The sequence below is a fragment of the Danio rerio genome, chromosome 24 (assembly GCF_052040795.2).
Source record: "Danio rerio strain M-AB ecotype USA chromosome 24, GRCz13ab, whole genome shotgun sequence".
Classification (NCBI taxonomy): Eukaryota; Metazoa; Chordata; class Actinopteri; order Cypriniformes; family Danionidae; genus Danio; species Danio rerio.
In genome coordinates this window covers 16,366,232-16,391,605 of record NC_141044.1, presented here as the reverse complement: position 1 = coordinate 16,391,605, position 25,374 = coordinate 16,366,232, and the positions used below count along the sequence as shown (strand labels likewise).

The following is a 25,374-nucleotide window of genomic DNA, read 5'->3' as shown; positions in this document are numbered from 1 at the left end:
ATTTTAGCCATTTCAAGTGTTAACTATTGTATTATTATTATTATTATTATTATTTTTCGATCCTGTAAGTCAAACCCAGATTTGTCAGGTCTCGAAATGCTTCTGAAATGTCTGATGCTTTAAATGGTTTTAGTCACGTGACCAGGGGCCTGATGTTCAGAGACTTGCTTTGAATTCATACTAAAACATTGCATACGTACAAGGCTGTAAATGTGCATACGCAGTAAAAAATTCAGATGTATGAAACACTGAGTACGCGGAATCCCACGCATATTCTCTTTGTACTCCGACTTAACGTGAAAATGAGCGCACGTGCACGAGCGCAAAACCCCTCCTTGCCTTCACCCCCTGATAAATATGGTAATAACTCTACTTTCGCAAAACCAAATAAAAAACTTATGGCAAAAGCAAGAAAAAAGAGAAACTTTGAACAGAATGTTAATTTTAGGTGCGCCTTTCGAAGGTAGACCGGAGAAAAACTGTTATTTGCAAGTTCGTCCTCCGGAATTTAAAACAAAAGAAAAAAAATCTGAAAGTTTAGCTGACGCAGTTAATGTAGCTGGGTCTGAACATCGCACTGTGAGTGAAAAAAATAAATGGTCCGATGTAAAGGTGTAAAATTTTGTAGTGTCTATTTAGGCTATGTGCAAATAGCACACCTCATTTGAATGAGCTAGTTGAGTGATTCCCACCCATCACTGTTTGATTGACAGAGACAACAAAACTAAAGAGAGTGGTAAACAGCAGCGTGAATGGTGTAGCTCATAAATTACATGGCAGCATGTTTTGACACTTTCGATCATGAACTCATGAATGTTTCCGATTCACATATGCAAATTCGTCTTCAGATGGCGCCTTTATGCCTGGAGTCTATCACTCCGATTACATTGGGAAAACTGGCGATCGCTGCAAATTGCGCTTTAATGTTTGGCTGGTCAACTGCATGGTATGGAAACCTTATATACCTGCTAGACATGCGGATGTCTCATACATCTGCCATTGCACGGCTCAAAGATACCTTGTAGTGTGCAATTTAACATAATTGCCTCAAGGAGTCGCTAATTGAAATAAAATAAACACACACAACAAATGCACGTACGCCAGACATGAAGTTTGCGTGGACCAACGTCCTTCTTACGTTTATTTCATTGTTAGTAAATCCAAGTGAGCGTGAAATCTGGCGTACGCAAAGTTTTTGTGCATACGCGTTGATACATGAGGCCCATGATGTTTCAAAACACTTTAGTCATATGACCTGGGTGACCCGAATCACCTTAGTCACGTGACCTTGGTGTTTCGGATGATGCTTCGGTGCAGTGTTTTAAAACAATTGTGCTTCAGGATGTCGACACTGTGTCGAAACATCAGTTTCATGTCAGCCATCCCTAGTTTTTCCTTGCGGTGCTGTGTTTTGATTGTTCTTTTGCTTTACGTTGTTGTGTTATCATCAGCAGTTCTATGATTTCTGTTACACACAAAAAAATATAATTTTGAAAAAAGCTGAAAACCTGTAACTATTGACTTCTATAATAGCTAAAACAAATAATGTAGAAGTTAGAAGTATGTTCTTTTGTATTCAACAGAGAAAAGAACTTTAAATCGTTTTGAAACAAGTTAAGGGTGAGTACTGAATGATGGTATTTGTGGGTTTGTTTATCTGAGACATTATTTTACTACTGTGTCATCCCAGGGTAGCATCGTCCACTTTCAGAGTCTTGCTTGAGGATTAAAGAGAGATCAAAGCAATCTTACAGCATTATGTGGACTTTATTTTAAGTTCCTCAGCAACTACAAGATTAACAGTTCCTGGCGTCGCTCAGAGAATAACACTGTACACAAGGCCCTGTAACATGAGGCACCATATGATGAAAGTCAGGCTGAATGTTAGTAGATACTTACTATTAATTAGTTTTGTTATGCGTTAAAGTGCTGCTGGATTGTGATTTAACTTTTTTTAACTTTAGTTATTGTGTAATGCTACTGTTTGTGCATATATGACATCATTTTTCAGTCTAATTTAGGTTGTGACGTCAGGTGACCAAAATTCAATGTCTAGCCATTTTCTAAGGACATCGTTATTTTGACGTCTAATAACAATGTCAAATTACAATGATATTTGGTTGATTTTGGACTGTTGGAAAGTGACCAAAATTCAACATCTGACACAACGTCAAGGTTTAACATTAGACGTTGATATATGGTTGATTGGTGTTGGGTTCTGATGTCAACCTGATTTTCATTTCCAAACTAAATCCAACGTCCCCAAGATGTTGGGATACGTTGTGGTACAACCTCAATATGACATCATGTTGACGTCCTGTGCCTGCAGGTATGCTAAGTGAACAAATTGCTTTAGTCAGTTATTCTGCTTTGAGAAGATGTGTTCTGTCATGGAATGTTTGTTTTGGTTTATTAAACTCCGCCCACTGCCAGTTTACCCAATTATATTTCCGAATCTAGGTTGCCTTGGTTGAAAATGCAGTGCATTTTATTTCAGTCTTACTTTATGCAAGCGCAGCCGAAAATGTGATCGGCGGAGGACAACCGATGCAGATTCAGAGTTATAAAAATCCACATGAGGTGGTATTTATTTTACAAATAATTCAAGTATTACAAGCATAAACATTATCTGAGCAGCTTACAGTGTAAGGCTCAATCTGCAGGCATGCTAGGTATCTGTCTGTGTCATCAATCTGGCATCCTGCATGTGTGATTTTGGTGAGGAGGGGCTGGGTGAAAAAATGTATCCAATATTTTGAATTTGGATTGCAAAACCTTTTTCAACCACTAGGTGTCAATCCTAAAAACTACGCTTTTTAGATTGGCTTTTGACACACTTTATTAATTGGTTTCAATTATAATAAAAAATTTGAAGGTTGTGAAATTGTGTGTGTTTCCTCAAAACTCGTAATAAATCCTCATTTCAGTTTAGTTTATTTTAGGCTCTGTAGACACGAGCGCCATATACTTCATTGAATTATTAAGTTAAATTGTTCATTTAATAGCTACATAATAGGTATGTGGCTTTTAAAGATTTTCCAGAAATGGTATTATATGATCATGTATTACGTTATAAAATACGCCTAGAATCATAAAGTAATTATTGACCTTATTTGGAAGGTTGTGAATATAAATGAGCTCTGGTCTGATGCAGCTCTCTCTCTCTCTCTCTGTCACATACACACACACACACACACACACACACACACACACACACACAAACACACACACACACACAAACAGCAGGGTGTACTCCGAAACAAACATGTGCAAAATATACATACTTCATTTGTCAAAAAAATATTTTAACAAACAGACTAGATGCTCTGATCTTTTTGAATTAAGTGGTGGAGAGGTCAGGTCCTGATAAGGTAAAATGTGACCTAAATTATATGCAAAACTTGTCAGTGTGCTAAAGAATAGCCCCATGAGCTATGCAATCCGTGCTTTGATTGGCCTGTTTTTCACAAGGGTTTTACTCTCACAGAATTTACATGAGAACGAGAAAACAATGGTGTTTAAGGCTCTAGGCCTGTCAAAATAATCATTACATCGACTTATCGCACAATACATGGACATGACCTCAATCGTTTTTGGTGATGCGACATATATCGCCCATACATAAAAAACAGTTCTAGCAACATTTTAGTTGATTGTGCAACATCTCTTCCTCCATTGAAGCTGTCAGTGTCAGTATGGTACACTAGTGTTTTACTATAATTTACTTATATAATATATACAATATATAATAATATATATATATATATATTATATATTTTGATGCGGGTGTCTGACAACTGAGAAAAGATCTGGTACCAGATACCGCAGCCTCTGTTACTTTATTATTATTTTTTTGTTAACATTTAATACTACTTATTTAAGATATGATATATTTAGAATTATTTTCACATTCTGATACCAATGACTAATTAATAAATTTTTTAAAATAATAACTGTAATTATAATAAATATCCTTAAGAATAAAATATTATTATAGTGTTCTTTTTTAAGAGTGTACTTATATTATGATCATATTATATTATAATTCAGGTATAAACTGGTCTTAAAATAGCAATAATATTGATTATCGCAATATATTTTGGTGTAATATATCGTACACCAAAAATATACATCGAGACAGGCCTATGAGATGCACGATATGGCCATTTCCATGTACTGAACTTTTATTATTTATCTATGCATATGCCAGATTTTATTTATAAGGCACCTTTAACCCTACTAAAATGTCTCACAAACACACACACGCACACGCACACACTCTCACACACACACACACAAATGTATTTTTGTTAATTGTGGGGACATTCCATAGTGTTTCATTGTATTGATATTGTTGCTTTTATGTTGTTGTCATTATTGTTTACGTTGTGTTTACATTATTTTTACATTCTTTTTATTGCCCTACCCCAATCATATTTTAAACTCAACCTTCCCATGAATGTTTCTGCAATACTGAAAACTTTCTGAAATAACTCATTCTGCATGATTTTTTAAGCATTTTGAGAAACAGGGACATCAGCAATGTCTTCATAATTTACCATATCCTTGTAATACATGTAATAACCATGTCACAAAATACTCCAAACAAAAATAATTTAAAAAAAAAAATTTAACCTGACTTCACTCAACAAACAAATTTTTGTGCTAAAATTGTATGTAAATTTGTGCATATTTAATGAAAATGGCTCTATTGCATATTTAAACACATAATTATAGAAAAGTTCTAATATATATATATATATATATATATATATATATATATATATATATATATATATATATATATATATATATATATATATATATATATATGTTTTACTGACCAATCAACCTTTTGGTGGATTTGTGACATCAGCAAGTCAAAGTCAAGTCAGTCAGCTTTATTGTCAATTCAACCACATACAGGACATACAGAGAATCGAAATTGCATTACTCTTAGACCCTAGCTACCCTAGACCCTACTTTCAGTGCCTAACAGACGATAGTAATATAAAAATTTGTATTTCAAAAAGCAATTGCTATAAATACTATAACAGATATAATATAATCTAAAATTATAAGTAAAAAAAACTAGTAAACAATAAAATTACACTTAAGAGCACATGGCAAGGAGTGTAAACCAAAGTTGTGCAGATGCAAAACAGTACATAGTGCAAGAAATACAGTATAATACACAACCCTAAATTTACATAAACCAAAGAGCCAATTGAGTATTTATGAAGGACTGGCAAAATAGAACCACAAAATCTAAAGTTTTTTTTTTTTTTTTTTTTTTTTTGGACAGCTGAAACTTTAAAGGTAAAATATTTGAAAGGTAAGAACAGTTGTCTTCAGCTTGTTCATAGCTGGTCATACAAATATATGAGTGTCTTGTGTAAATGACAGGAGATTGCGTGTTTGATTAGTAAATTGTGCAGAGAATGTCAGGAACTCACAACAAAAGTTGAGATCAAACAGAAAAAAACAAGCTATCAAGCAGGAGCAGATACTTTAAGCCTTTTAAACGTTAAGAATGGCCTCTCGCTCTTTGAAGCCGGTCATTGTGGATGCCAGAGATGTCACGTCAATTAAACTGCAGTTAAAAAGTTTGGGCTTAAGCTAGTTGGAGCCATGTGATTTTCTCTGAAAGCTCTATTATGCAAACTCAGCATTGCATCACTTGTTTAGTTGTGCTGTGACCATCTGAACTGTTTCAAAGGTTAATTGATACATATTGAATACAACATTTGTATTTATTTATATTTTTAACATTTAAAATCTTATTTTAATAATTTGTGCAATCTTTAAGCTTTATATTGATTCATTTTATTCATTTTATTCATTCGGCTTAGTCCCTTTATTAATCAGGGTTCACCACAGCGAAATGCCAACTTATCCAGTATGTTTTACACAGCGGATGCCCTTCCAGCTGCAACTCCTTACTGGGAAACACCAATGCACACTCATTCTCACACATACACTACGGTCAATTTAGTTTATTTAATTCACTTATATAGCACATGTCTTTGGACTGTGGAAACCGGAGCACCCGGAGAAAGCCCACATGAACATGGGGAGAACATTCAAACTACACCCAGAAATGCCAACAGAAAGGCGACAGTGCTAACCACTGAGCCATCGTGTCGCCCATGAGCTTTATATTTATATTATATAAAAAATGTAACATTATATAACATGTAACAAATTATATTTGTATGCATATAATTCGTATTTATATGTAAAATAATAAAAAAACTTATCTGCTGATTGTTTATGAACTAACAATAATTCATATCATAGTTAACTAAATAATGTTACCTATTGAACTTTACTGTAAAATGTTACCAACATACATCCCCAGCTTTAATCACTGGCCCTAAATACACTGTACAAAAATAACTGAAAATTAGCATTTTTTCTTTTTTTTAAGTGTTTAAAATCGAGTTATGGGTTCTTGATCTTTCATCCAACAACTTTCGAAATTATAAAGGTTGAAAAGGTGACTTTAATTTATATTTTTAATAGTTTGAAGTGCTATATTGTCTAGATTGGTGTTGTAAACTGCCAGTACATTTCTGTTGTGTTTTAAATATATTATTTCTTATATGATATATAATTTTAAACTACTAAAATAGCAATAAAAGTGAATTTGTTAGACTGTAGTGTTGAATTTTCAACATCAGAATTTGACAGAGTGGAGATCAAGATCACATAATGCAATGAATAACCATAAACAAACAGAAAACACCTGCTATGAAGCACAAAAAAATACTGTTATTGAACAGTTATTTACAGTGTCATGTACGTGTTAACAATTAAAATGTATATAATTATGTCATAATTGCTTGCCAAATTCTGCTTACCGATATTTGATCAGTTTTGGGTAAGTTACTTTAAAAAAATAATGAATTAATAAATACATTATCAGACTTGTTTGAAATTACTTTTCTAATTAATTTGTATGAAATATACCTTTAATTACTCAATAAGTTATGGATTTAATTGACTCAATGCAACATAAAACCATATAAAGGTCAATGCATAACTTTTAATTCTTTGAATTTGAGCCAAGCAGGACATTTTAGTTTTATTTAAAAAATGTTAAGCAATACAGTGCTCAGCAGATTTGATTACACCCCTCGCAAATCTATTTTTCAAATTCATATTTTTAATAGGAAGCTAAACAATATTATATTTGTGCACACACATTAGATTAGTCCGTACTGAAGCCAAATCTGGAGCTTATCTAACAAAATAACTTACGATAACGGTCCAAAAACTAGAGCACGCAAATGTATATGTTATAGAAAAATAATAAATACAAATTTTAAAAAAAAAAGAGGAAAAATCAAGAGAAGCAAAAAAATGGAAATTAGTCGAAATTTTGTAAGTTGTCATTTTTGTTTGCTATATTTTGCTTGAATTTAACTGTATTATCTTTCTAAATATGTTTGGTGACAAAAATATTATTTTAATAAATATATATGTTTAATAAATCTGTTTTGTTTAAATGCACCAAAATACATTTCCTATATTCACTGAGAGATGAATAATAATATTCATTTTCAAAATGGAGTGTACTTAATTATGCTGAGCACTCCATATTGTTACACCTGGCTCAAAGATGTAACAATAAAGGAGATGACACGGCGAAATAAAGTCAAACATGATATTTATTCTAACACATATGAAAATAACATAATTAAAACATCAGTATCAGCAGGTTTAATCAGTGTGAAATGCAAGTGAATGGATGCGGTAAGTGTTGTCACTGCTAGTGCGTGGATCTAAAACAAAACATAATGCTATAGCATAATGGGCATAACTGACCAAACAATCAAAAAACTGCGGTCTAGACGAACTCTTGCAATGCGTTTAAATAAGGGCGATGATGATCCCAACCAATTACAGACCAGACCAAAACAAAGCAGTCCTAACATATATATATATATATATATATATATATATATATATATATATATATATATATATATATATATATATATATATATCAAAACTCAAATCATTTCAAATGAATCACATCATATTTCACACACACCATATATTGACAAATTTCTTATTGGCTTTTTTTTCATTCAAAAATATTATTAACTGTTATAAAATACCTAAAAAGCAATGCCTTTCTTTACTTTTTTTTACCAGAAAAGTGATTTAATTACAGTAACTAGTTATATTTTAACTAATTACACTTAACACTGTTTATGATCTTCCTGACAGGACTGGAATACATCAAGCAGAAGTTCAGTGAGCCGGTGGAGGAGATTAAAGAAGAAGCACCCAAAGAAGAGGAGAAGAAGTCTTCAGGTAGCCCTTTCTACAGGCGCGGGACGACTCCGAGCCACTCTCCAGCCCAAAGCCCGACCCCATCCCCTCCCCGCACCTCTCAGAAAAGCCAAGCGCAGAACCCCAGCATTAGCCGCAAGATCAGCAAAGACAACAGCGTAACGGCCCGCAAGATCAGCAGAGACAGCACTTCTGTAGCCCGCAAGATCAGCAAAGAAGAGAGAGCCTCCATTGTGGCCGAAATCACCAAAGTATCCGTACCTCCTCCTCCTCTTCCTCCTCCTCCTCCTCTTGCAGTTCAGACTATCAAGCTGCAGGATGTCCCACCTCCAAAGCCTCCTAAAGCACTTGAACCCGTGGCCAAACCTGCGGGCACAGGTAACGGGCAGCTTCATACTGCCTATCACAGTTATTATGTGAAGCCGATGAAGCAGTTGCCACCGCCAGAGGAGCCCGAAGATGAGGAGCCTGAAATCACACAGTCCAGTCTGGCCAGGATGCCTCCACCTCCCAAAACGCTCAACACACCCACTCCCAAACCAGAGGTCAAGATCAGGAAACAAGAGTCTATTAAACCAAAGAGCTTAGCTGAAACCAAGAAGGCCAGCTTGGACCTGGTTGAAGAAGCAACGGTGGAAGAATCTGTAAGTTCTTAAGTTATTCTGACACTCATTAATGCACACAGGTCCATTTGAATGGAATGCAACATAATAAGACGTTGATATTTAGGTCGTAACATCAGGTGACCAATATTCAATGTCTAGCCTGCAACGTCCAATTGATATTTTGATATTTGTAATGTAATGTAATGTGTATTTATAAAGCGCACTTATCGCATATGGCCATACACCCAAATCGCTTTACAATCATGAGGGTCTCTTCACACCACCACCAGTGTGCAGCATCCACTTGGATGATGCAACGGCAGCCACAAGACAATGGCGCCAGTGCGCTCACCACACACCAGCTATAGGGGGAGTGAAGATACTAAGGTAGAGCCAATTTGGTGGATGGGGATGATTGGGAGGCCATGATGGTAAGAGCCATTGGATGGAATTTGGCCAGGATACAGGGGTTAAACCCCTACTGTTTACGAGAAGTGCCATGGGATTTTTAATGGCCACAGAGCTCGGTTTAACATGTCATCCGAAAGACGGCGCTCCCTGACAGTATGGTGTCCTCTTCACTTTACTGGGGCATTAGAACTCACACAGACTGCAAGTTGAGCGCCCCCTGCTGGCCTCACTAACACCACTTCCGACAGCAACCTAGTTTTTCTATGTGGTCTCCCATCCAGGTACTGACCAGGCTCAGCCCTGCTTAGCTTCAGTGAGTAACCGCTCCTGGGCTGCAGGGTGATATGGCTGTGGCTGCGGTTGATTTTAGGTTGTGTTGGAAAGGGACCAAAATCCAATGTCTGATAGTCGTCATGGTGGTAACGTCCACACAACGTCAAGTTGTAACATGATTAGACGTTGATATTTGGTTGATTTTAGGTTGGACATCGGACATTGACGTAGGCCTGACATTTGATTCAGACGTCAACCTGATTTACATTTATAATAAGATCCAACATCCCCACGAGGTTGGGGTATATTAGGGTACGTCAATATGACATCATGTTGATGTCCTGTGCCTGCAGGGAAGACACATAGATCTAGCATATTAATGTTAATTTTGACAGCGATTTTTGATTTAGTTTTAGTCTTAGTCTTTTGACTAAAATGACATTTTAGTTTTAGTCATATTTTAGTCTTTTGAATCGTTTTAGTTTCAGTTGACTAAATTTCATACGATTTTAGTCGACTAAATCTACTCGAGAAAATATGGAATATAGATTTTCCATTGAAGACCAAAAATTAGATATGCATTGTTTATTTACAAGTAAATGTTGACAATCAATCCCCTTGTAAGAACAGCAGCCTACTGAAAATGCCGGACTGTGCAATTATTTAGCAAAGCGTTTTTTATCATGGTAAACTACTAGTCTTTTTAACCAGTCTGTTGAACAGTTTGCTTAAAACAGAGTTTAAAATAATCCACTCTCCAATGTCTGTATAGCAAGCTTTACTGTTGTAGTTGGTGTTGCAGTAAATGCAGGTGCTCAGCTGTATACTGTAGCGCTGAGTGAATAAGTAATGACATATGACTGGCAAATGATAATGTGTTATCTTGTAAAATATGCACTCAGTCCCATGGCTGTGTTAACCCATAGAGTAATTCTAAAGCAAAGATGTACCTCAAAAATACATGTTCGCTTCACTTGAAGGCAGTTTCATCCTGAATAAAGCAGTTTTTGTTTTGTGGCAGAGGTATAACGTAAATGGCTGTTGTCATGACGATCAATGCAGATGCAGACAGCGCATGAATTTAGTGCGAGTTAGCAGGTTAGCTAAACTGTAGCCACAGCCCAAATAAAACATGCGAGAAAACAACACTTAGTGAAAATGAATGCAACAATCATATGAAATTAAGAATGACCAATTTAATAATTATTTTAATGTACAATCTAACTGTGTGAATTCTCTTAAGGTCAACGAGAGGCTACACCATTTCAGTTAAGCAAAAGCACAAAAATAGGTCAATAAAAAGATCAGAGTTTATTCAGACTTTGCTGAATTTCGGAATGATTTCCTAGCATGCATATGTCACTTTAGAGTTTATGTTTTTATCAGCTGATTTCTGCCCATACGGTTTACAGTCTTTGACAAAATGTGCATCTGAATAAAACACAAAACAAAGTAAATACTTAAGTAACATAATTCAGATTCATAAAAAATGTAGACAGTGCCCTCTAGTGGATTTGTCATCTGAAACATGCAGCAAAACCTACCCGGACATCATATTTCATTATTTTTTTTTTAAATAAAATAAAATGTAGGCTGAGGCACATATTTCCAGTGAGCTTGGGATGGCTGGACAATATAGTACAAAAAGAAAACTAATGTTTTTCACAATACCTTTGCAGTTGATTAACATACTAAAGTCAAAGGTTTTTACTGAATAACTTCAAAATAACAGATATGAATAACACTGTGTGGTTTATGTGCTGCTGAAATGAAGATTTATGAATTAATTTTGAGAAAACAGCCTTTAGGTGGGCCGTTCCACTGTTGTTACCTCTGAAATAGAGACTAAGGCCTCTATTTTGACGATCCATGCACAGTGCAGGGCGCAAACACTTTCAGGGCCAGAATCAGTGTCAGAATCCATTTTTGCTAATAAAAGGACGGAAAAATCCACTGTGTGCTGTGGCGCATGATCTAAAAGGGTTGAGTTTATTTTCTTAATGAGTTATAGGTGTGTTTTGAGAATAAACCAATCAGAGTCTCATCTCCCATTCCCTTTAAGAGCCAGTTGTGTCACGCCATGGCACATTTGCTACTTACAGGACATAAAGTAAGTGTAAGTGGAAAAACTACACATTGCACAAGCAGGAAAACAGTTAAGCAGAGCATCTACAGCGCGAGAATGAGAGATAAATGATCTACTTTCACTTTCGCTCTCGTGGATATGGAAACCTTGTATGCACAGACATCAATTAGCCTATTAATAATTAATTTTGTTTGTTAAGCACAAAGATTTGTTTCAAAACTATTTCTAAATTCAGTTCTAATTTCCAGCAAAAAAATAAATGAACAATAATAACAAAGTGTGTTCAAAATACTATGTTATATCCTAATACACATGCTGTGCCCCATATGGTCTAAAACCTGACAGGTGGGCAAATCTAAGCTTATTTTTAATTAAAACAAATATAAATATGCATATGATAAACAATACTGCTAATAATGATAACATTATACAAAAGCAAATTGAATGAGCTGAAAAAGCCTCCTGAGGTGAAGAAGGCATGAAGGCAGTGGTTTTTCATATTTATGTAGGCTAGAAAATATGTTTTGTAATATTTTAATATCCTTATATTCTTATTATATTATATATATATATATATATATATATATATATATATATATATATATATATATATATATATATCCTTAATATTTTAATTATTTTTTATACATAAAGATATTTGTGTATTGCTCTACATCTTGTGTGTATTAAGCAGTGCGTAAGCGAGGCGCACAACTAACTCGCTCTGCGCTGGACTTTAGACCGGCTTTGTTCTAGTCTAAAGAACAGACTATTATAGTTTCTCAAAATAGCAACGCACCAAAACACAGCTACTTTTTAGATCAGAATGCCCATGGCCACACATATGAGCGCAAATGCATTTGCTATTTAAACAGCATGGCACAAAAAGTCAAAACGACTCTTGCGCCGAGCTGAAACTAGCAAACAACAATTGTGCCGTGCCTTGCGCCACATTGTGCCAGGTGTATGATAGAGCCCTAAGTCGAAAGAAAATGAATGAATGAATGAATGATTGAATCAATGAATTAATGAATGGATGAATGAAAACAGCTTTTTAAAGTATGTTTTATAATATAAATAGATATAATATGATAAAGAGCTATAAAATAAACACTTATACATCTTATTTAAATGTTTCCTTTCTATTAGACCAAAAAAGCCAAACATTTAGCACACACACACATAAAAACTGTTTTTGCTTGCAATCTTCTTTTTAAAATCATTTGTATTGAACACATATTGTTGTCAACATATTTCTTGACAAATTCTCTATAAAGATATATCACTTGTAAAATATATATTGGCCTTTTCTCCATAATATAATTTTAATGGTATACTTGAACTCCTGTTGCCAATAAGCTTTTTTACTCGAAAGTGTAAATTTTATCAAGTACAATTAACCTATTTTATTTTGAAACAATTTCAGAGTAATACACAAATCCTGAAAGCAAAACTATCAAAAACACAAAAAAAATTAGATTCTGTTTTTTCATCAAATGCATTCATTCATTCCAGTGGATTATAACAGGCTCTTATAAATGCCATGATATATAAATATGAAAATGACAGTGATACTTCCAAAAAAAAATTCTCATCAGGTAAAGAAATTTATATTTTGCTATGTAGTATTATATATTTATATTTTAAAAATATTTCAAGGTGTACAGGTATGTGTTTCATTTGCACTGTTTTATGGCTTGTTGCTATAATTGTCACATCGTGTCTTTTTTTACCCAGGGTCCTAACTCAATTCTGGTTGCCATGGTGATGCTTTTGAATATTGGATTGGCAATCATTTTTGTCCATTTCCTGACATGAAACACTACAATCTCAAGTAAGTATGTGTGCGTGTGTGCATTCAAAAGTCTGCGATTGGTGAGAATCTTAAATAAATGCTGCTCATTTGAAGCAGTTCACATGAATTATCAATAGCAAAACATTTCTGTTATTTCTGTAATAAAAGTCTAATTCTAATATTATGTCATAGGAAGTCGTTTTGACATTTGACTTATAACCCGTACCAGTATCTATTTTCATGTTACTAGTAATTATTCATTAGATACTAGTGCTTATTCTTTAGATCAGAGATGCCTAAAGTAGGATCCGCAGGCCAAAGTTGGCCCATTGTAACTTTTGTGTTACCCTGGGGAGTGACGATGACAACTAAAGTTTTGGATCCACATGCAGATTTATTCGAAGTCAGGCAAGCAATGGTCAATACGGGTGCAAACAGGTGTTTAGAGGCAGTCCAGAATCGTAATCAGAAAACAGGCGAGAGGTCAGAAGGCAGGCGGCTGAACAGAAACACTGGATAAACAAGGCTAAGATCAAAACCCAGGAAACCAAGACCAGCATAACGTGTTGTAATGTCACCTTACAGATAAATAAGACTCGGCAATGTGAATGAGTGAGTGTGTTGTTTTTATAGTGTGTAATCAGTCTCTGACAATCCTCAGGTGGTGCGAGTGTAATCAGGAAGCATGTGTGAGTGTGAGCGGAGTGCATGTATGAAAATGTAGGCCAGAAATGGCAAATTTGTAGTCCATGGTTATTGTGAATGAGATCCAGCGATCTTATGAAATACGATTGCTGTGGTAATTGTGACACTTTGATTTGTCCCCCCATCCTATCAGAGAAGAGAGTGAGAATGAAGGAGAGAGTTTGGGGTTTTTTGCAAAGCAGAGTTTTTAAAATGGAAATACTAGATTACACATTGCGATATTTTTTTTATTCTGCAATATATATTTCAATATGAATACAAGTTCACTAAATGAGCTGAATAAATAGTTGTAAAGAATCTATAATTTTAGATTGACTTGGAAGATTCTGTATAAGAGTGCATAAACTGTAATAATCTACAAGCATAAATTGAGTAAAGAACTTTTTTAATACTACATACTCTTCTTTTTTATATACAATTTCATAAAATTAGTTATTCATTTTTTTAAGTTACAAACAGTCCAATTTTGTATGCCTAAATGCTTTTAAAACCCTCACACAGTCACAGGCCTAAAAAAAAACCACTTGCGAAATGATAAATTAAAATCCAGACACACCATTGCATATACTTGCGATGTGACTATTGCGAATGATCACATTGCGATATCGATGCTGAAATGATTTATTGTGCAGCCCTAGTAAATGCTGTCACTCGACAAATAGGGGACTACGCAGAACATATCGGCGAGTAAATCAAGGCAAAAACTAGTGTAACTCAATTCTGTCATTATGAAATGTAAACAAAAAATATAATGTATTAGGTTTTAAGATTTAAAACTAATTTAAAACATTTGGGAACAAAAATATGATAAAGTTTGGTCCTTAACAAAGATGAATTGTGTTTAATTATTTGTCAAATGAAGAATTGACAGTGTTACTTTAGATTTGATCATTGGATTTCTTTACCTCAATAATGTAATCTTCCAGCAAAAACCATGAACAGAGTGTCCGCGGTGTCTTAAAAAGTATTATGAATTGATAGTTCATTTTCGAGAGGTTAAAGGCCCTTTAAAAGTATTAAAAAGTATTAAATGCTTTTGTACAAGATATTACATTTTGTATAATTTTGGATTCTACAATGTATAGTTGCTAACATTTGCCTGAATTATATCTGAATATTGGGGTCTTGTATAGTTTATGAAATGGGTAAAATTCTGCAGGTCTACAGGCGCTATTTAGCAATTTTTTATTCAGTATATAAATAATGTTTTAGTTATGATTAGTTTCTTACAATCAGTATTTAGTAAATATACTGTAATATGCATATGTCCTTACTGTAACATGTATTGAAAGAGTCTTATAAAAGGTCTTGAAAGTTACTGAATTTCACTCTCTGGTTGTCATTTTTGATATATATATTTGTGGATATTTTATGCAGATGCACTCCCCTACAAAATCATCCCAATCGATTTAAAATTGAAAATTCCTCCCAAACAGTTTTATATTGTGAATTTATATTCATATCTCAATATATTTATCGCAGAAATAAAAATTATCGCAATGTCCGTTTTTTTTTTCAATATCGTGCAGCCCTATTGCTTTGTAAATAAGCCACAATTCTAGTAAATGAATATTTAAGTGTTGATATAACCACTACTTTATATTTTTAGTTGTGTTTTCTGACATTTGGTAGAATGTATTTACCTCATTAACATTTTTGTATTCCTTATATAGTAGGATAAGTTGTGACAGCTAAATTACAACAACAAATAAGCACAAAATATTTCACAAAATGAGGTTGATTATGTCAACTGAAATAAATTAAAACTTAAAATAAAAGTGTAAAATTTAAACTGACATTTTTTTTTACTCCAGTTCAGATCTACTGTACCTCATCATGTAGTTTGTAATATTCATAATTTTCTAGTAAACAAGAGCTTATTTTTATTAAAATATGGTGATATTTGGATGAAGTTTACAAAAAAAGCCCTGTTTACACCTGGTTTAAGATGCATTTTGACTAGCTAGATTAATATTGCTGATATAAATATTCCTGTTTAGACCAGTTTGTCTCTTTCGTCCACTTTTGAACACTTTCCTGATTGCTCTGAGGGGATTATCATAAGGGCAGCTGTATGTCTGAGCTTTTGCAGATATTTGATCAAATATGGCTGAAAAAAGGTCACACAAGTTACAAAAAAAGGAAAAGAGAAGGGAAAATGAAATGGAGAGCAGCCGTGTACATTCTTACTCTGACAGACACAAAACTACACTGAACCTTGTAGATTTTTTTTGTTTGCCTTTAACATACTATGTCAGGCGTCTTTTAATTATTTCGCATTTACATATCTGTGAAAACAGCCAAAATTGGTGTCTGCATATGCCAGGCCTGTATTTGGTCCTGTCACCTTGTTAGTAAATAATATATGTAGGAAAGTGAAGACATACGCTCACCAGCCACCTTATTAGGTACACCTTACTATTACAGGGTTGGAACCCCTTTTTCCTTCAGAACTGCCTTAATCCTTCGTGGCATAGATCATGAGGAAATATTCCTCAGAGATTTTAGTCCATATTGACATGATAGCAACACTCAGTTGCTGCAGATTTGTCGGCTGCACATCCATGATGCGAATCTCCCGTTCCACCACATCCCAAAGTTGCTTTATTGGATTGAGATCTGGTGATTCAGGAGGCTATTTGAGTACAGTGAGTGAACTCATTGTCATGTTCAAGAAACTAGTCTGAGAGGATTTACGCTTTATGACATAATGCGTTATCCTGCTAGAAGTAGCTGTAAATTTTCTGTTTTTCGGACCATTCTCTGTAAACCCTAAAGATGGTTGTGCGTGAAAATCCAAATAGATTAGCAGTTTCTGAAATACTCTGGCACCAACAACCATGCCATGTTCAAAGTCACTTAAATCACCTTTCTTCCCCATTCTGATGCTCAGTTTGAACTGCAGCAGATCATCTTGACCATGTCTACATGCCTAAATGCATTGAGTTGCTGCGATGTGTTTGGCTGGTTGGAAATTTGCGTTAACGAGCAGTTGGACAGGTGTACCTAATAAAGTGGCCGTTGAGTGTAGGTGCCAATATCTATTTAGAATTTGCTGTGTTGCAAGATGTGTAATTGAGTTTCTGGTTTTGTTTGTAATGTGTAAATGTGCAATAGTGCAAAAAATGTGCTAACACACTTTTCTGATGAAGCGTTAGCAAACACGAGCAAAGACTCTACTATGTACTCGCTCATTGTTGTGTGTTTGCACTTGCGTTTAATCGACACCTCCCTAAACACATACATACATGTGATGTCATCGTTTTTACAGACTTTTGTTTTCAGGTGTTTAGACAACAATGGCGACATTTTCAAAAGCATTTCCTTTAAAACCTATTTTCAAATTTATGCGTATTCAGTCACAAAAAATCTGTTGTCGAACAGGAATAACACATAAAAGGTTTACAGTTGCACTAAAATATTACTGTGTAAACGTCGCTTAGAATAAAAACACTCTTAATTTTTAAGCTGAATCAATTTAACTTTTCAAGTCCCTTCAACTTACATCAAATAAACAGACTTAAAACATCAAGTTGAAGTTTGCATTACTTAAAACATTAAGTTGATTAACCTATTAAAATAAGTTTGAGGAACATAAAAACATATGTTGTCATTACTTTTTGATCATATGATTTTTTACAGTGTGCCATTTTACTGCATTTCGGAAAAACAGTCTCCATTTACACTGTAAAAAAAATCTGTTAACAGTTTCTATATTTTACGATTCAAAAGTGTTTTTCATTTATGTATGATTGTGAAGTGCATTGTGAGAGTTTGATCTCTGCTCTGTCGACTTTGGTGTTGAAAATTCAACTCTACAGTCCAACAAATTGACTTTTATTTTAGTAATTTAAAATTTAAATAGATGTCTAAAAGACATCTAAACGTAGACAGCTTGACTAAAACAAGCAGTAGTCATTAATTTATATTTATTTGATGACTAGTCTAGTTTTGGCCTATTCTTAGACGTCTATTAGATTTTCACAGACATCCCAAATTTAGCTGTGTTTAACCATGGCGACTATGTTTAAACGTCTAATAGACATCTGTCAGACATCTTTTAAGAACATGGGAAGTCTGTAAAAAATCAGAACATATCCTGGCAGTTTATTACGAGGTTTTTCACCAAAATACACAACTTAAATGAAATATCATTTTAAAGAGTTAAAATGTTCAGAAAAGTCACTTTAAAAGGGTTCAAAGTTGTTGGAGGAAAGATCAGGGATCAGTAATGCAATTCAAAAGCATAAATAAACAGGGGAAAATAAATAAATAGACTAACGCATGAATCACAAAATACATAAAACTGCTAATTTTACGGATATTTTTTTTTTACAGTAGACACTATACAGCCTATAATGCATGACACTTGATATGAATGTGCCTATAAACAGCACCTTGGATGGCAAAGTTGGCAATGTCAACATTATTGTTGGCAAAAAAAAATGTAAGAATGAGGTCAGTAGGTGATATTTTGTAGTTTGAATGCATTCAACCACATGTGTGCTTATACACTGAAAGAACATTTCCATCAGGAAGTGGTTTAGAAATGGACTGAAAATACTTTTTATTTGATGACTGGAAATACTTCAGAGAAGCCTGTATTAAGTGTGTTCATCTGTGATCAGATCAACAAAAACACATTTTAATACTAAGTGTAAACAGAGCTCTAATCTACAAAAAGATATTTTACAGTCCAAAAAACAGCTGCAATGTAAAAATAAATTTGTTAATCCGCTTTCTTTTTTTTTTTTTCCGGTTATGAATTGCATTATGCTAGGTGGCTAGGTGGTTAGCATTGTAGCTTCATAGCATAGGGATGTCTGCTCTGTTGTCTTTTGATGTTGAAAATTACACTATATATATAATTGAAATATATATATGTTGAAATCAAAACTATTAAACCCCCTTTAAATATTTTTTTCTTTTTTTAAAGCATGTCTAATAATATTTTTTTCTTCTGGAGAAAATCATATTTGTTTTATTTTGGCTAGAATAAAAGCAGTTTTTAATTTTTTAGGAAACATTTTAAGGTCAAAATTATTAGCCTCTTTAAGCTATATTTTATTCCGATAGTCTACAGAACAAACCATCATTATACAATAACTTGCCTAATTACCCTAACCTGTCTAGTTAACCTAATTAAGCCTTTAAATATCACTTTAATCTGTATAGAAGTGTCTTGAAAAATATCTAGTAAAATATTATTTACTGTCATCATGGCTAAGAAAAAATTATTCAGTTATTAGAAATGAGTTATTAAAACTATTATGTTTAGAAATGTATTGAAGAAATCTCTCTGTTAAACAGAGATTGGGGAAAAAAATAAACAGGGGGGCTAATAATTCTGACTTCAACTAAACATTATATAAACTTTTTCAAGCTCAAACTTTGTTGAAGGAAAGATCAAAAATTCAAAAAGTCTCATAATGCAATTCAAAAAGTCTCATAATGCAATTCAAAAACAAATAAATGGAGAAGAAACACATGAATCATAAAATACAGAAAATGTTCATTTACAGACAATTTGTACAGTGTATTAAACAGTCACAACTCCCCCTGTTGTATTCTCTTTTGAAGTACTGAAAGCATTAACCCTGTATTACATTTATTCTTCAGTGTTGGATGGAAACCCACACAGTTGTGTCAATGACCTTTCTGAAATCCAAACGGCAGCAGGCAGAGTCTCCAGAGGGTAGAGAAGCAGAAGAATCAACATCTGAAGAGTCTGAAACCCAGAGCATCATCCTCCACGTTGATGTCATGTAACTGGAAAAGAGAGAGAGAGAGAGAGAGAGAGCGACAGAGAGAGATGAAAATATTTCGGGGGGGAAGAAAATGACCATTAAAGTGGAAACCGAAGAAGGGAATGCAGTGTAACGTGACTCATATCTGCTGATGGAAAGCCTTAATATCAGCCACTCTCCATAGGTCTCGGGCTTCTGGCAGAGACTTAACTGGAAATGTTTGATGATGCACTTTTGCATGATGGACACGAGCAGCTGCCTTACTCATTTACCATCTGACGTGGGACTGGGAGATGTGCTCGCGGTGCCAGAGGAATGTGTCCAGAGGACTTTGCTGAAGCGGGACGGAGAAACCGAACGCTCTCACCAGCGCCACTCACCCGTCTTACACCCTCTACCGACCCATTTCTCTCATTCTGCTCCCTGCTGTACTCATCACGGTTTGTTTTTTGTTTTCATGAATCCTTTATGTTTAAGAACCTCAATCGGAACTGTGTTTCAATTTAATATGAAGCTAAATCAATCCCACTCTTTATTTTTTCTTTGAGAGTATTTAAAATGAAATTTAAGATGGAATTAATATAATATTTATTAAAATGTGCAATATGATTTATTTTTCTAACTGCTCGCCAATCAGGGGTATTGTAGCTTTGTCCCATTTATTCTGGCTCTTTAAGGGAGGGGAAAAATTATTATTATTATTATTTAAGGCTTATTCACATCATGAATGAAAACTATTTTAGCATCCACATCAAACAAACCAATTCAAGAATATTATAATTGTATTTCTGTCGTTTGGCATTTTCAGAGCACAAGGTCTTTCATGATGGATTCAGATTGACTTTTTAAGTTCTTGGTATTCATCAGCTGGGAGTTTTGTCGCCTGCGACTTTAAATGAACCTGCTCATAAACACAGAGTTCTGATTGGCTGTTTTTATCTTCTTAAAACATTCTGAAAGTAATTTCAACTATTTTCTGTTTCATATTAGCATCTTCACTAATACATAATATCATTGTTTACTATGAGTGCACACTGTAGTTTTGTGGCCTGCCACTTCAAATTCCCAAACACTTTAAAACAAGATTTTGATTGGCTGTTAATATTTTTTTATTAAGTAATATTAAGTTGTGATGTGATTCTTTTAAAGTAGGAGACAATTTTAGAATGATACTGTTAGTTATAGTTATCATCATTGGTGTGAACAGGCATTTAAACCCGAGTATATTTTGGTTTTTTGTGTATGTTAGCATATGCAAACATCCAAAAGTTGCATGCGTTAAAAATGGCTTTCAAATAGAGCTCCAGGACCAGATCTAACCTGACCTCTCGTGTAATTCATACTAATTAAAATGCAATTATGACATATAACACTGGGAACACTGGGCTATAGAATTTTTGAAGGGATGCTGCATCCAAAAATCAACGCTAAAGTGGTGCTAAGCTTTTTATTTTAAAATTATTATTTTTTTATTTTATTTTTTTTTTATTATTATTATTAAAGAATGTTGGGAAAAAACAGTCATAGACATGGATAGTAAGAACAAAAGTACTATTCCACTGAAGTCAATGGCTTTTTTTTCAACATTCTTCGGATCGGAACAAGTATAGGATGATTAAATGATGACCAGAGGCCACTTACTCCAAACGTCAAATTTTAGACCTGAATTTGCTTGGGAACTTGGGACAGTGAGGACCTTCAGTTGTGATTATATTTTTTTTTTTTGTTTTGTCTCAGCCCAGCTCTGTGCTTACAAGATTCGCACATGAATACCCGTAACAACTAAAGTACGGTGGATTTTAAGAGTTAAGGGCTGTTCAAGCAAGCAAGATATATATATATATATATATATATATATATATATATATATATATATAATGATAAAGACAATGTTCTTAAAAAGGTTCTGAATGTAACAGTTTGGTCCTGCTTTATTGGTAAAGATGTAGAGAAACTAAATCATTGGGATCACTTTCAGAATGATTTTCTCTTTCAGCCAATAAAGTAGAATACTGACAGTCGGTTGGAATTTGTTGAAATTTAAAGGGCTCGGACATATTAAAGTTACAGATGAAATTCTAGGGAAGTTGATGTTAAATCTTTTTTTCAAAGAGCATTTAAAAATAATAACAATTTTGGTTGTACAGTCAAAGTGGTAAAAATTGATGGAAACGATGTTAAGTACCGCAAGTTTTGACATTATTATATTGCTTCCTTTGTAAATGCTGGTGAAAATAATTTGTTTTTTTGTTTTTTTGCACTGCACTGACTGCAAACACTACTAAACCCCCTGTTTGATTGAATACACGAGCTGGATTAACTGGTTGCATGTTCTATAAATTCAGCAAACTGACTGGTTACAAGGTGTACTGCAAAAAGAAAAGCATAAACAGCATGTTAAGACCCTGATATACTTCAAACTAATATTAATATTTTAATATTATATATATATTATATATTAATATATTTTATATAACTAATATCATATTTTGTTCTTTGCTTCCGGCGAAAAAAGTTTAATAAGGCTGAGTGACAGTATACTGTTTTCGAACACTCCAACACCTGCCATACAGCAAGTACCCAGCAGACACACAATGTCAAAAGACATTAATATTAGGTTAGATTTAGGTGGCCAGCATCTGAGGACAATGTTATTTTGATGTTCTATAAGGATGTGAAATAACATTGATATTTGGTTGATTTTAGGTTGTGTTGGAAAGTGAGCAAAATCCAACGTCGAGCTAACATCTTAAGCCAACGTCATACTGACATCAAATACTGACATTTATTAATCAAGTATGGCAACCAAAATCCAACATTTGATAAAAGTCATAATAGAAACATTCACACAAGGTTGATATTTTGTTATTTTCAAGTTGCGTTGGAAAATAACCAAAATGAAACGTCTGTTTGACAGTGGACATTGTTGTCGGCCTGACGTTGGGTTCTGACATCAACCCGATTTTCATTTCTTAACAAAATGCAACCTCCCTCGACGTTGGGGTACAATGCCAATCTGATGTCATGTTGATGTCCTGTGCCTGCTGGGTAGGTTTGTAAATGTATCATTCTGCTCCCATTCACCCCCTAAAACAGGGGTGTCCAAACTCGGTCCTGGAGGGCCAGTGTCCTAGAGAGTTCAGCTCCAACCCTAATCAAACATACCTGAACCAGCTAATCAAGCTCTTACTAAACATAGTAGAAACATTCGGGCAAGTGTGTTGAAGCAAGTTGGAGCTAAACTCAGCAGGACACTGGCCCTTCAGGACCGAGTTTGGACACCCCTGCACTAAACACAACAAACATTGGTGGCTGTGAGAAAACAGTTTCGTCAACATCTGGCAAACTCAGCACACCACATCTTTACATTGTTTCTGATTTGTTGCATACACAACAAATGTGATGTACGCATACTCATAGAAAACAATGTTTAGAGCTATAAAAGAAATGGCACACTGCAGTGCCGCTTTTCATCCGCCATTTGTCTACTTGCAGAAAAATGTAAAAACTTTCAGTTAAAACTGTACAGGTGCAGATACATCTGTACAATCTCAGCTACTCTCCAGTGTATTCATGTTGCTAACTTGGTGTTGTTGCTTTAAATGTTGTTCTCCTGTCTCACCCTGTGAATATGAGATACGAATCAGTCGAATATCAAATAAGGCAAAGTTCCAGAACACACCCACTTATTGTGTAATTGCGTTACCTCTTAGGAGCCAAAACAAACTCGCTCTAAACATTTGCTTCGGTGAGCTATTTTAAACTTAACTTCGTAACAAACAAACTTCATTTTGGCTTGATTTTGTTAGAAACAGCATAGTTTTCATTTCATTCTTTGAGTTTATTTGATGTTTATCAGGGCCTTTATTGTTTGTTGGTGTGAACACAAATAGTTACGGTTATATTTATAGTTATCGTCCTTCGTGTGAACAGCCCTCTATGATATGGGATACATGATTTCCCACTCTTCAGAAATCACATCCACTCCAAAAATTAAAAAAAAAAAAATACAAAAAAAAAACAATTGAAAGTCTTATAAAGCGTGTTATTTCTTGAATTGCGGGAGCTGTGTTTGTTGTGCATGCAGTGTTGTTGTGCTTCAGATGTCAGATTTTGACATGTGACGACGGCATGTTTGTGAGCTCGGATGCTTTGGATATCAGAAGTCAGGAAGAAGTAGTAGATTGCCTTGAAGAAGAGTCTTTAACTTCAGTTTACCTCAAAGCTAATCAAGGAAAAAGCCTCGAACCAGATGAAGTCTTTGTCTTAAATCTGTAGTATGCAAAAACTCTGACCGACTGAATCATTGGGAATCGATTTTTTTAAAAACGTGCCACTATAGTGTAAAAATTATATATATATTTTTTTCTTTCTTTCTTTTGGTACATCCTGAAATTTGACTCATATTTATGTGAATTCTCCCAGTTCGGAAGGTTTATTTATTATGGATAGCGTTCTAGATATTGTTTGGTGAGTGTACAAGGGCTTTGGGAAAAAAAAACAAAAAAAACTTGGTTTCTCTTCTTCAAACCCTCATTTGCTTTTAGTTTTTGTTTGCATGGGATCTTTAAATGCACTAATGCGTGTATATTTGATTCAACACAACTATTCGAAGGTAAAAATATGTTTAAGCAAAAAACCATGTACTGTTAAATGATGTGTTTTATTGGGTTGTGTTTGGATTCTGTGCAACAATGCGGTGCAATGTGTACGGGCTCTTTTTATATGTTTCCGGAAGGAGAGGTTTTGAGCTGGACAAGGAATTATTTTTCTAAAAACATGTTGCACAAACAGAAAGCATTTATATATGAGGTTTATTCTATTTCTAAGCATTTGTACTGAGCACAGCCATGACTACATGAAGTATTTTTCTATAGAAATGCACAGCTGTATTTTGACAAAAAGCAGTATATTGCTTCTTTATATCCAGCATTGTATCTCACGCATCATCACAGTTCAGACTTCACATCAAATATTTCTGATTCAGTGTGATTTGAGGATGCAGAAATGCTTTTATGAACCTTCAATGCAAAAAAAAAAAAGATTTACAAAAAAAAATCTGTCACGTTTCGAGCCCACAGAGCCCCATGTATTTCTGTAATTTAAAGAGTTATAATATTTATCTGTAAAATAAAATGTTATGCCTTGTAAATCTGCTTTTTCTCTGATTTTTTGTTGTTGTTGTTGTGTTATAATAAACAACCCATAGGTGTGCTGTTGACTCTATTCTACTGCTTTAAGATTCACTGATTCTGATTCAGAGGAAAAAATGGTGCTCATTGTATGGCTGATAACCGATAGATAAATAAATAAAAAGAAATAAATTATTAATATTATTATTATTAACATATGCATTATTATATATCATTCATTCATTTTCAACCGCTTTTCTGGGGCTGGGTCACAGGGCAGCAGTCTTAGGAGAGAACCCTAAACTTCCCTCCCCCC

The 25,374-nt window shown here is 34.3% G+C and overlaps 1 protein-coding gene across 2 annotated transcripts in view; it reads left to right on the top strand.

Moving 5' to 3' along the window:
• Nucleotides 1–25,078, top strand: part of jph1a (junctophilin 1a) — an 83,346-nt gene extending 58,268 nt beyond the window's left edge. The window contains exons 4-7 of one of the 2 annotated variants that reach the window (XR_015524275.1): nt 8,239–8,948; nt 13,417–13,513; nt 19,799–21,147; nt 23,200–25,078. Coding sequence is in view for 1 of the 2 variants with exons in the window: in NM_001166256.1 (NP_001159728.1) it covers nt 8,239–8,948; nt 13,417–13,497 (791 nt within the window). In the remaining variant the exon portion in view is untranslated. 2 annotated transcript variants of the gene reach the window in all.
• The last annotated feature ends 296 nt before the right edge of the window (nt 25,079–25,374 follow it).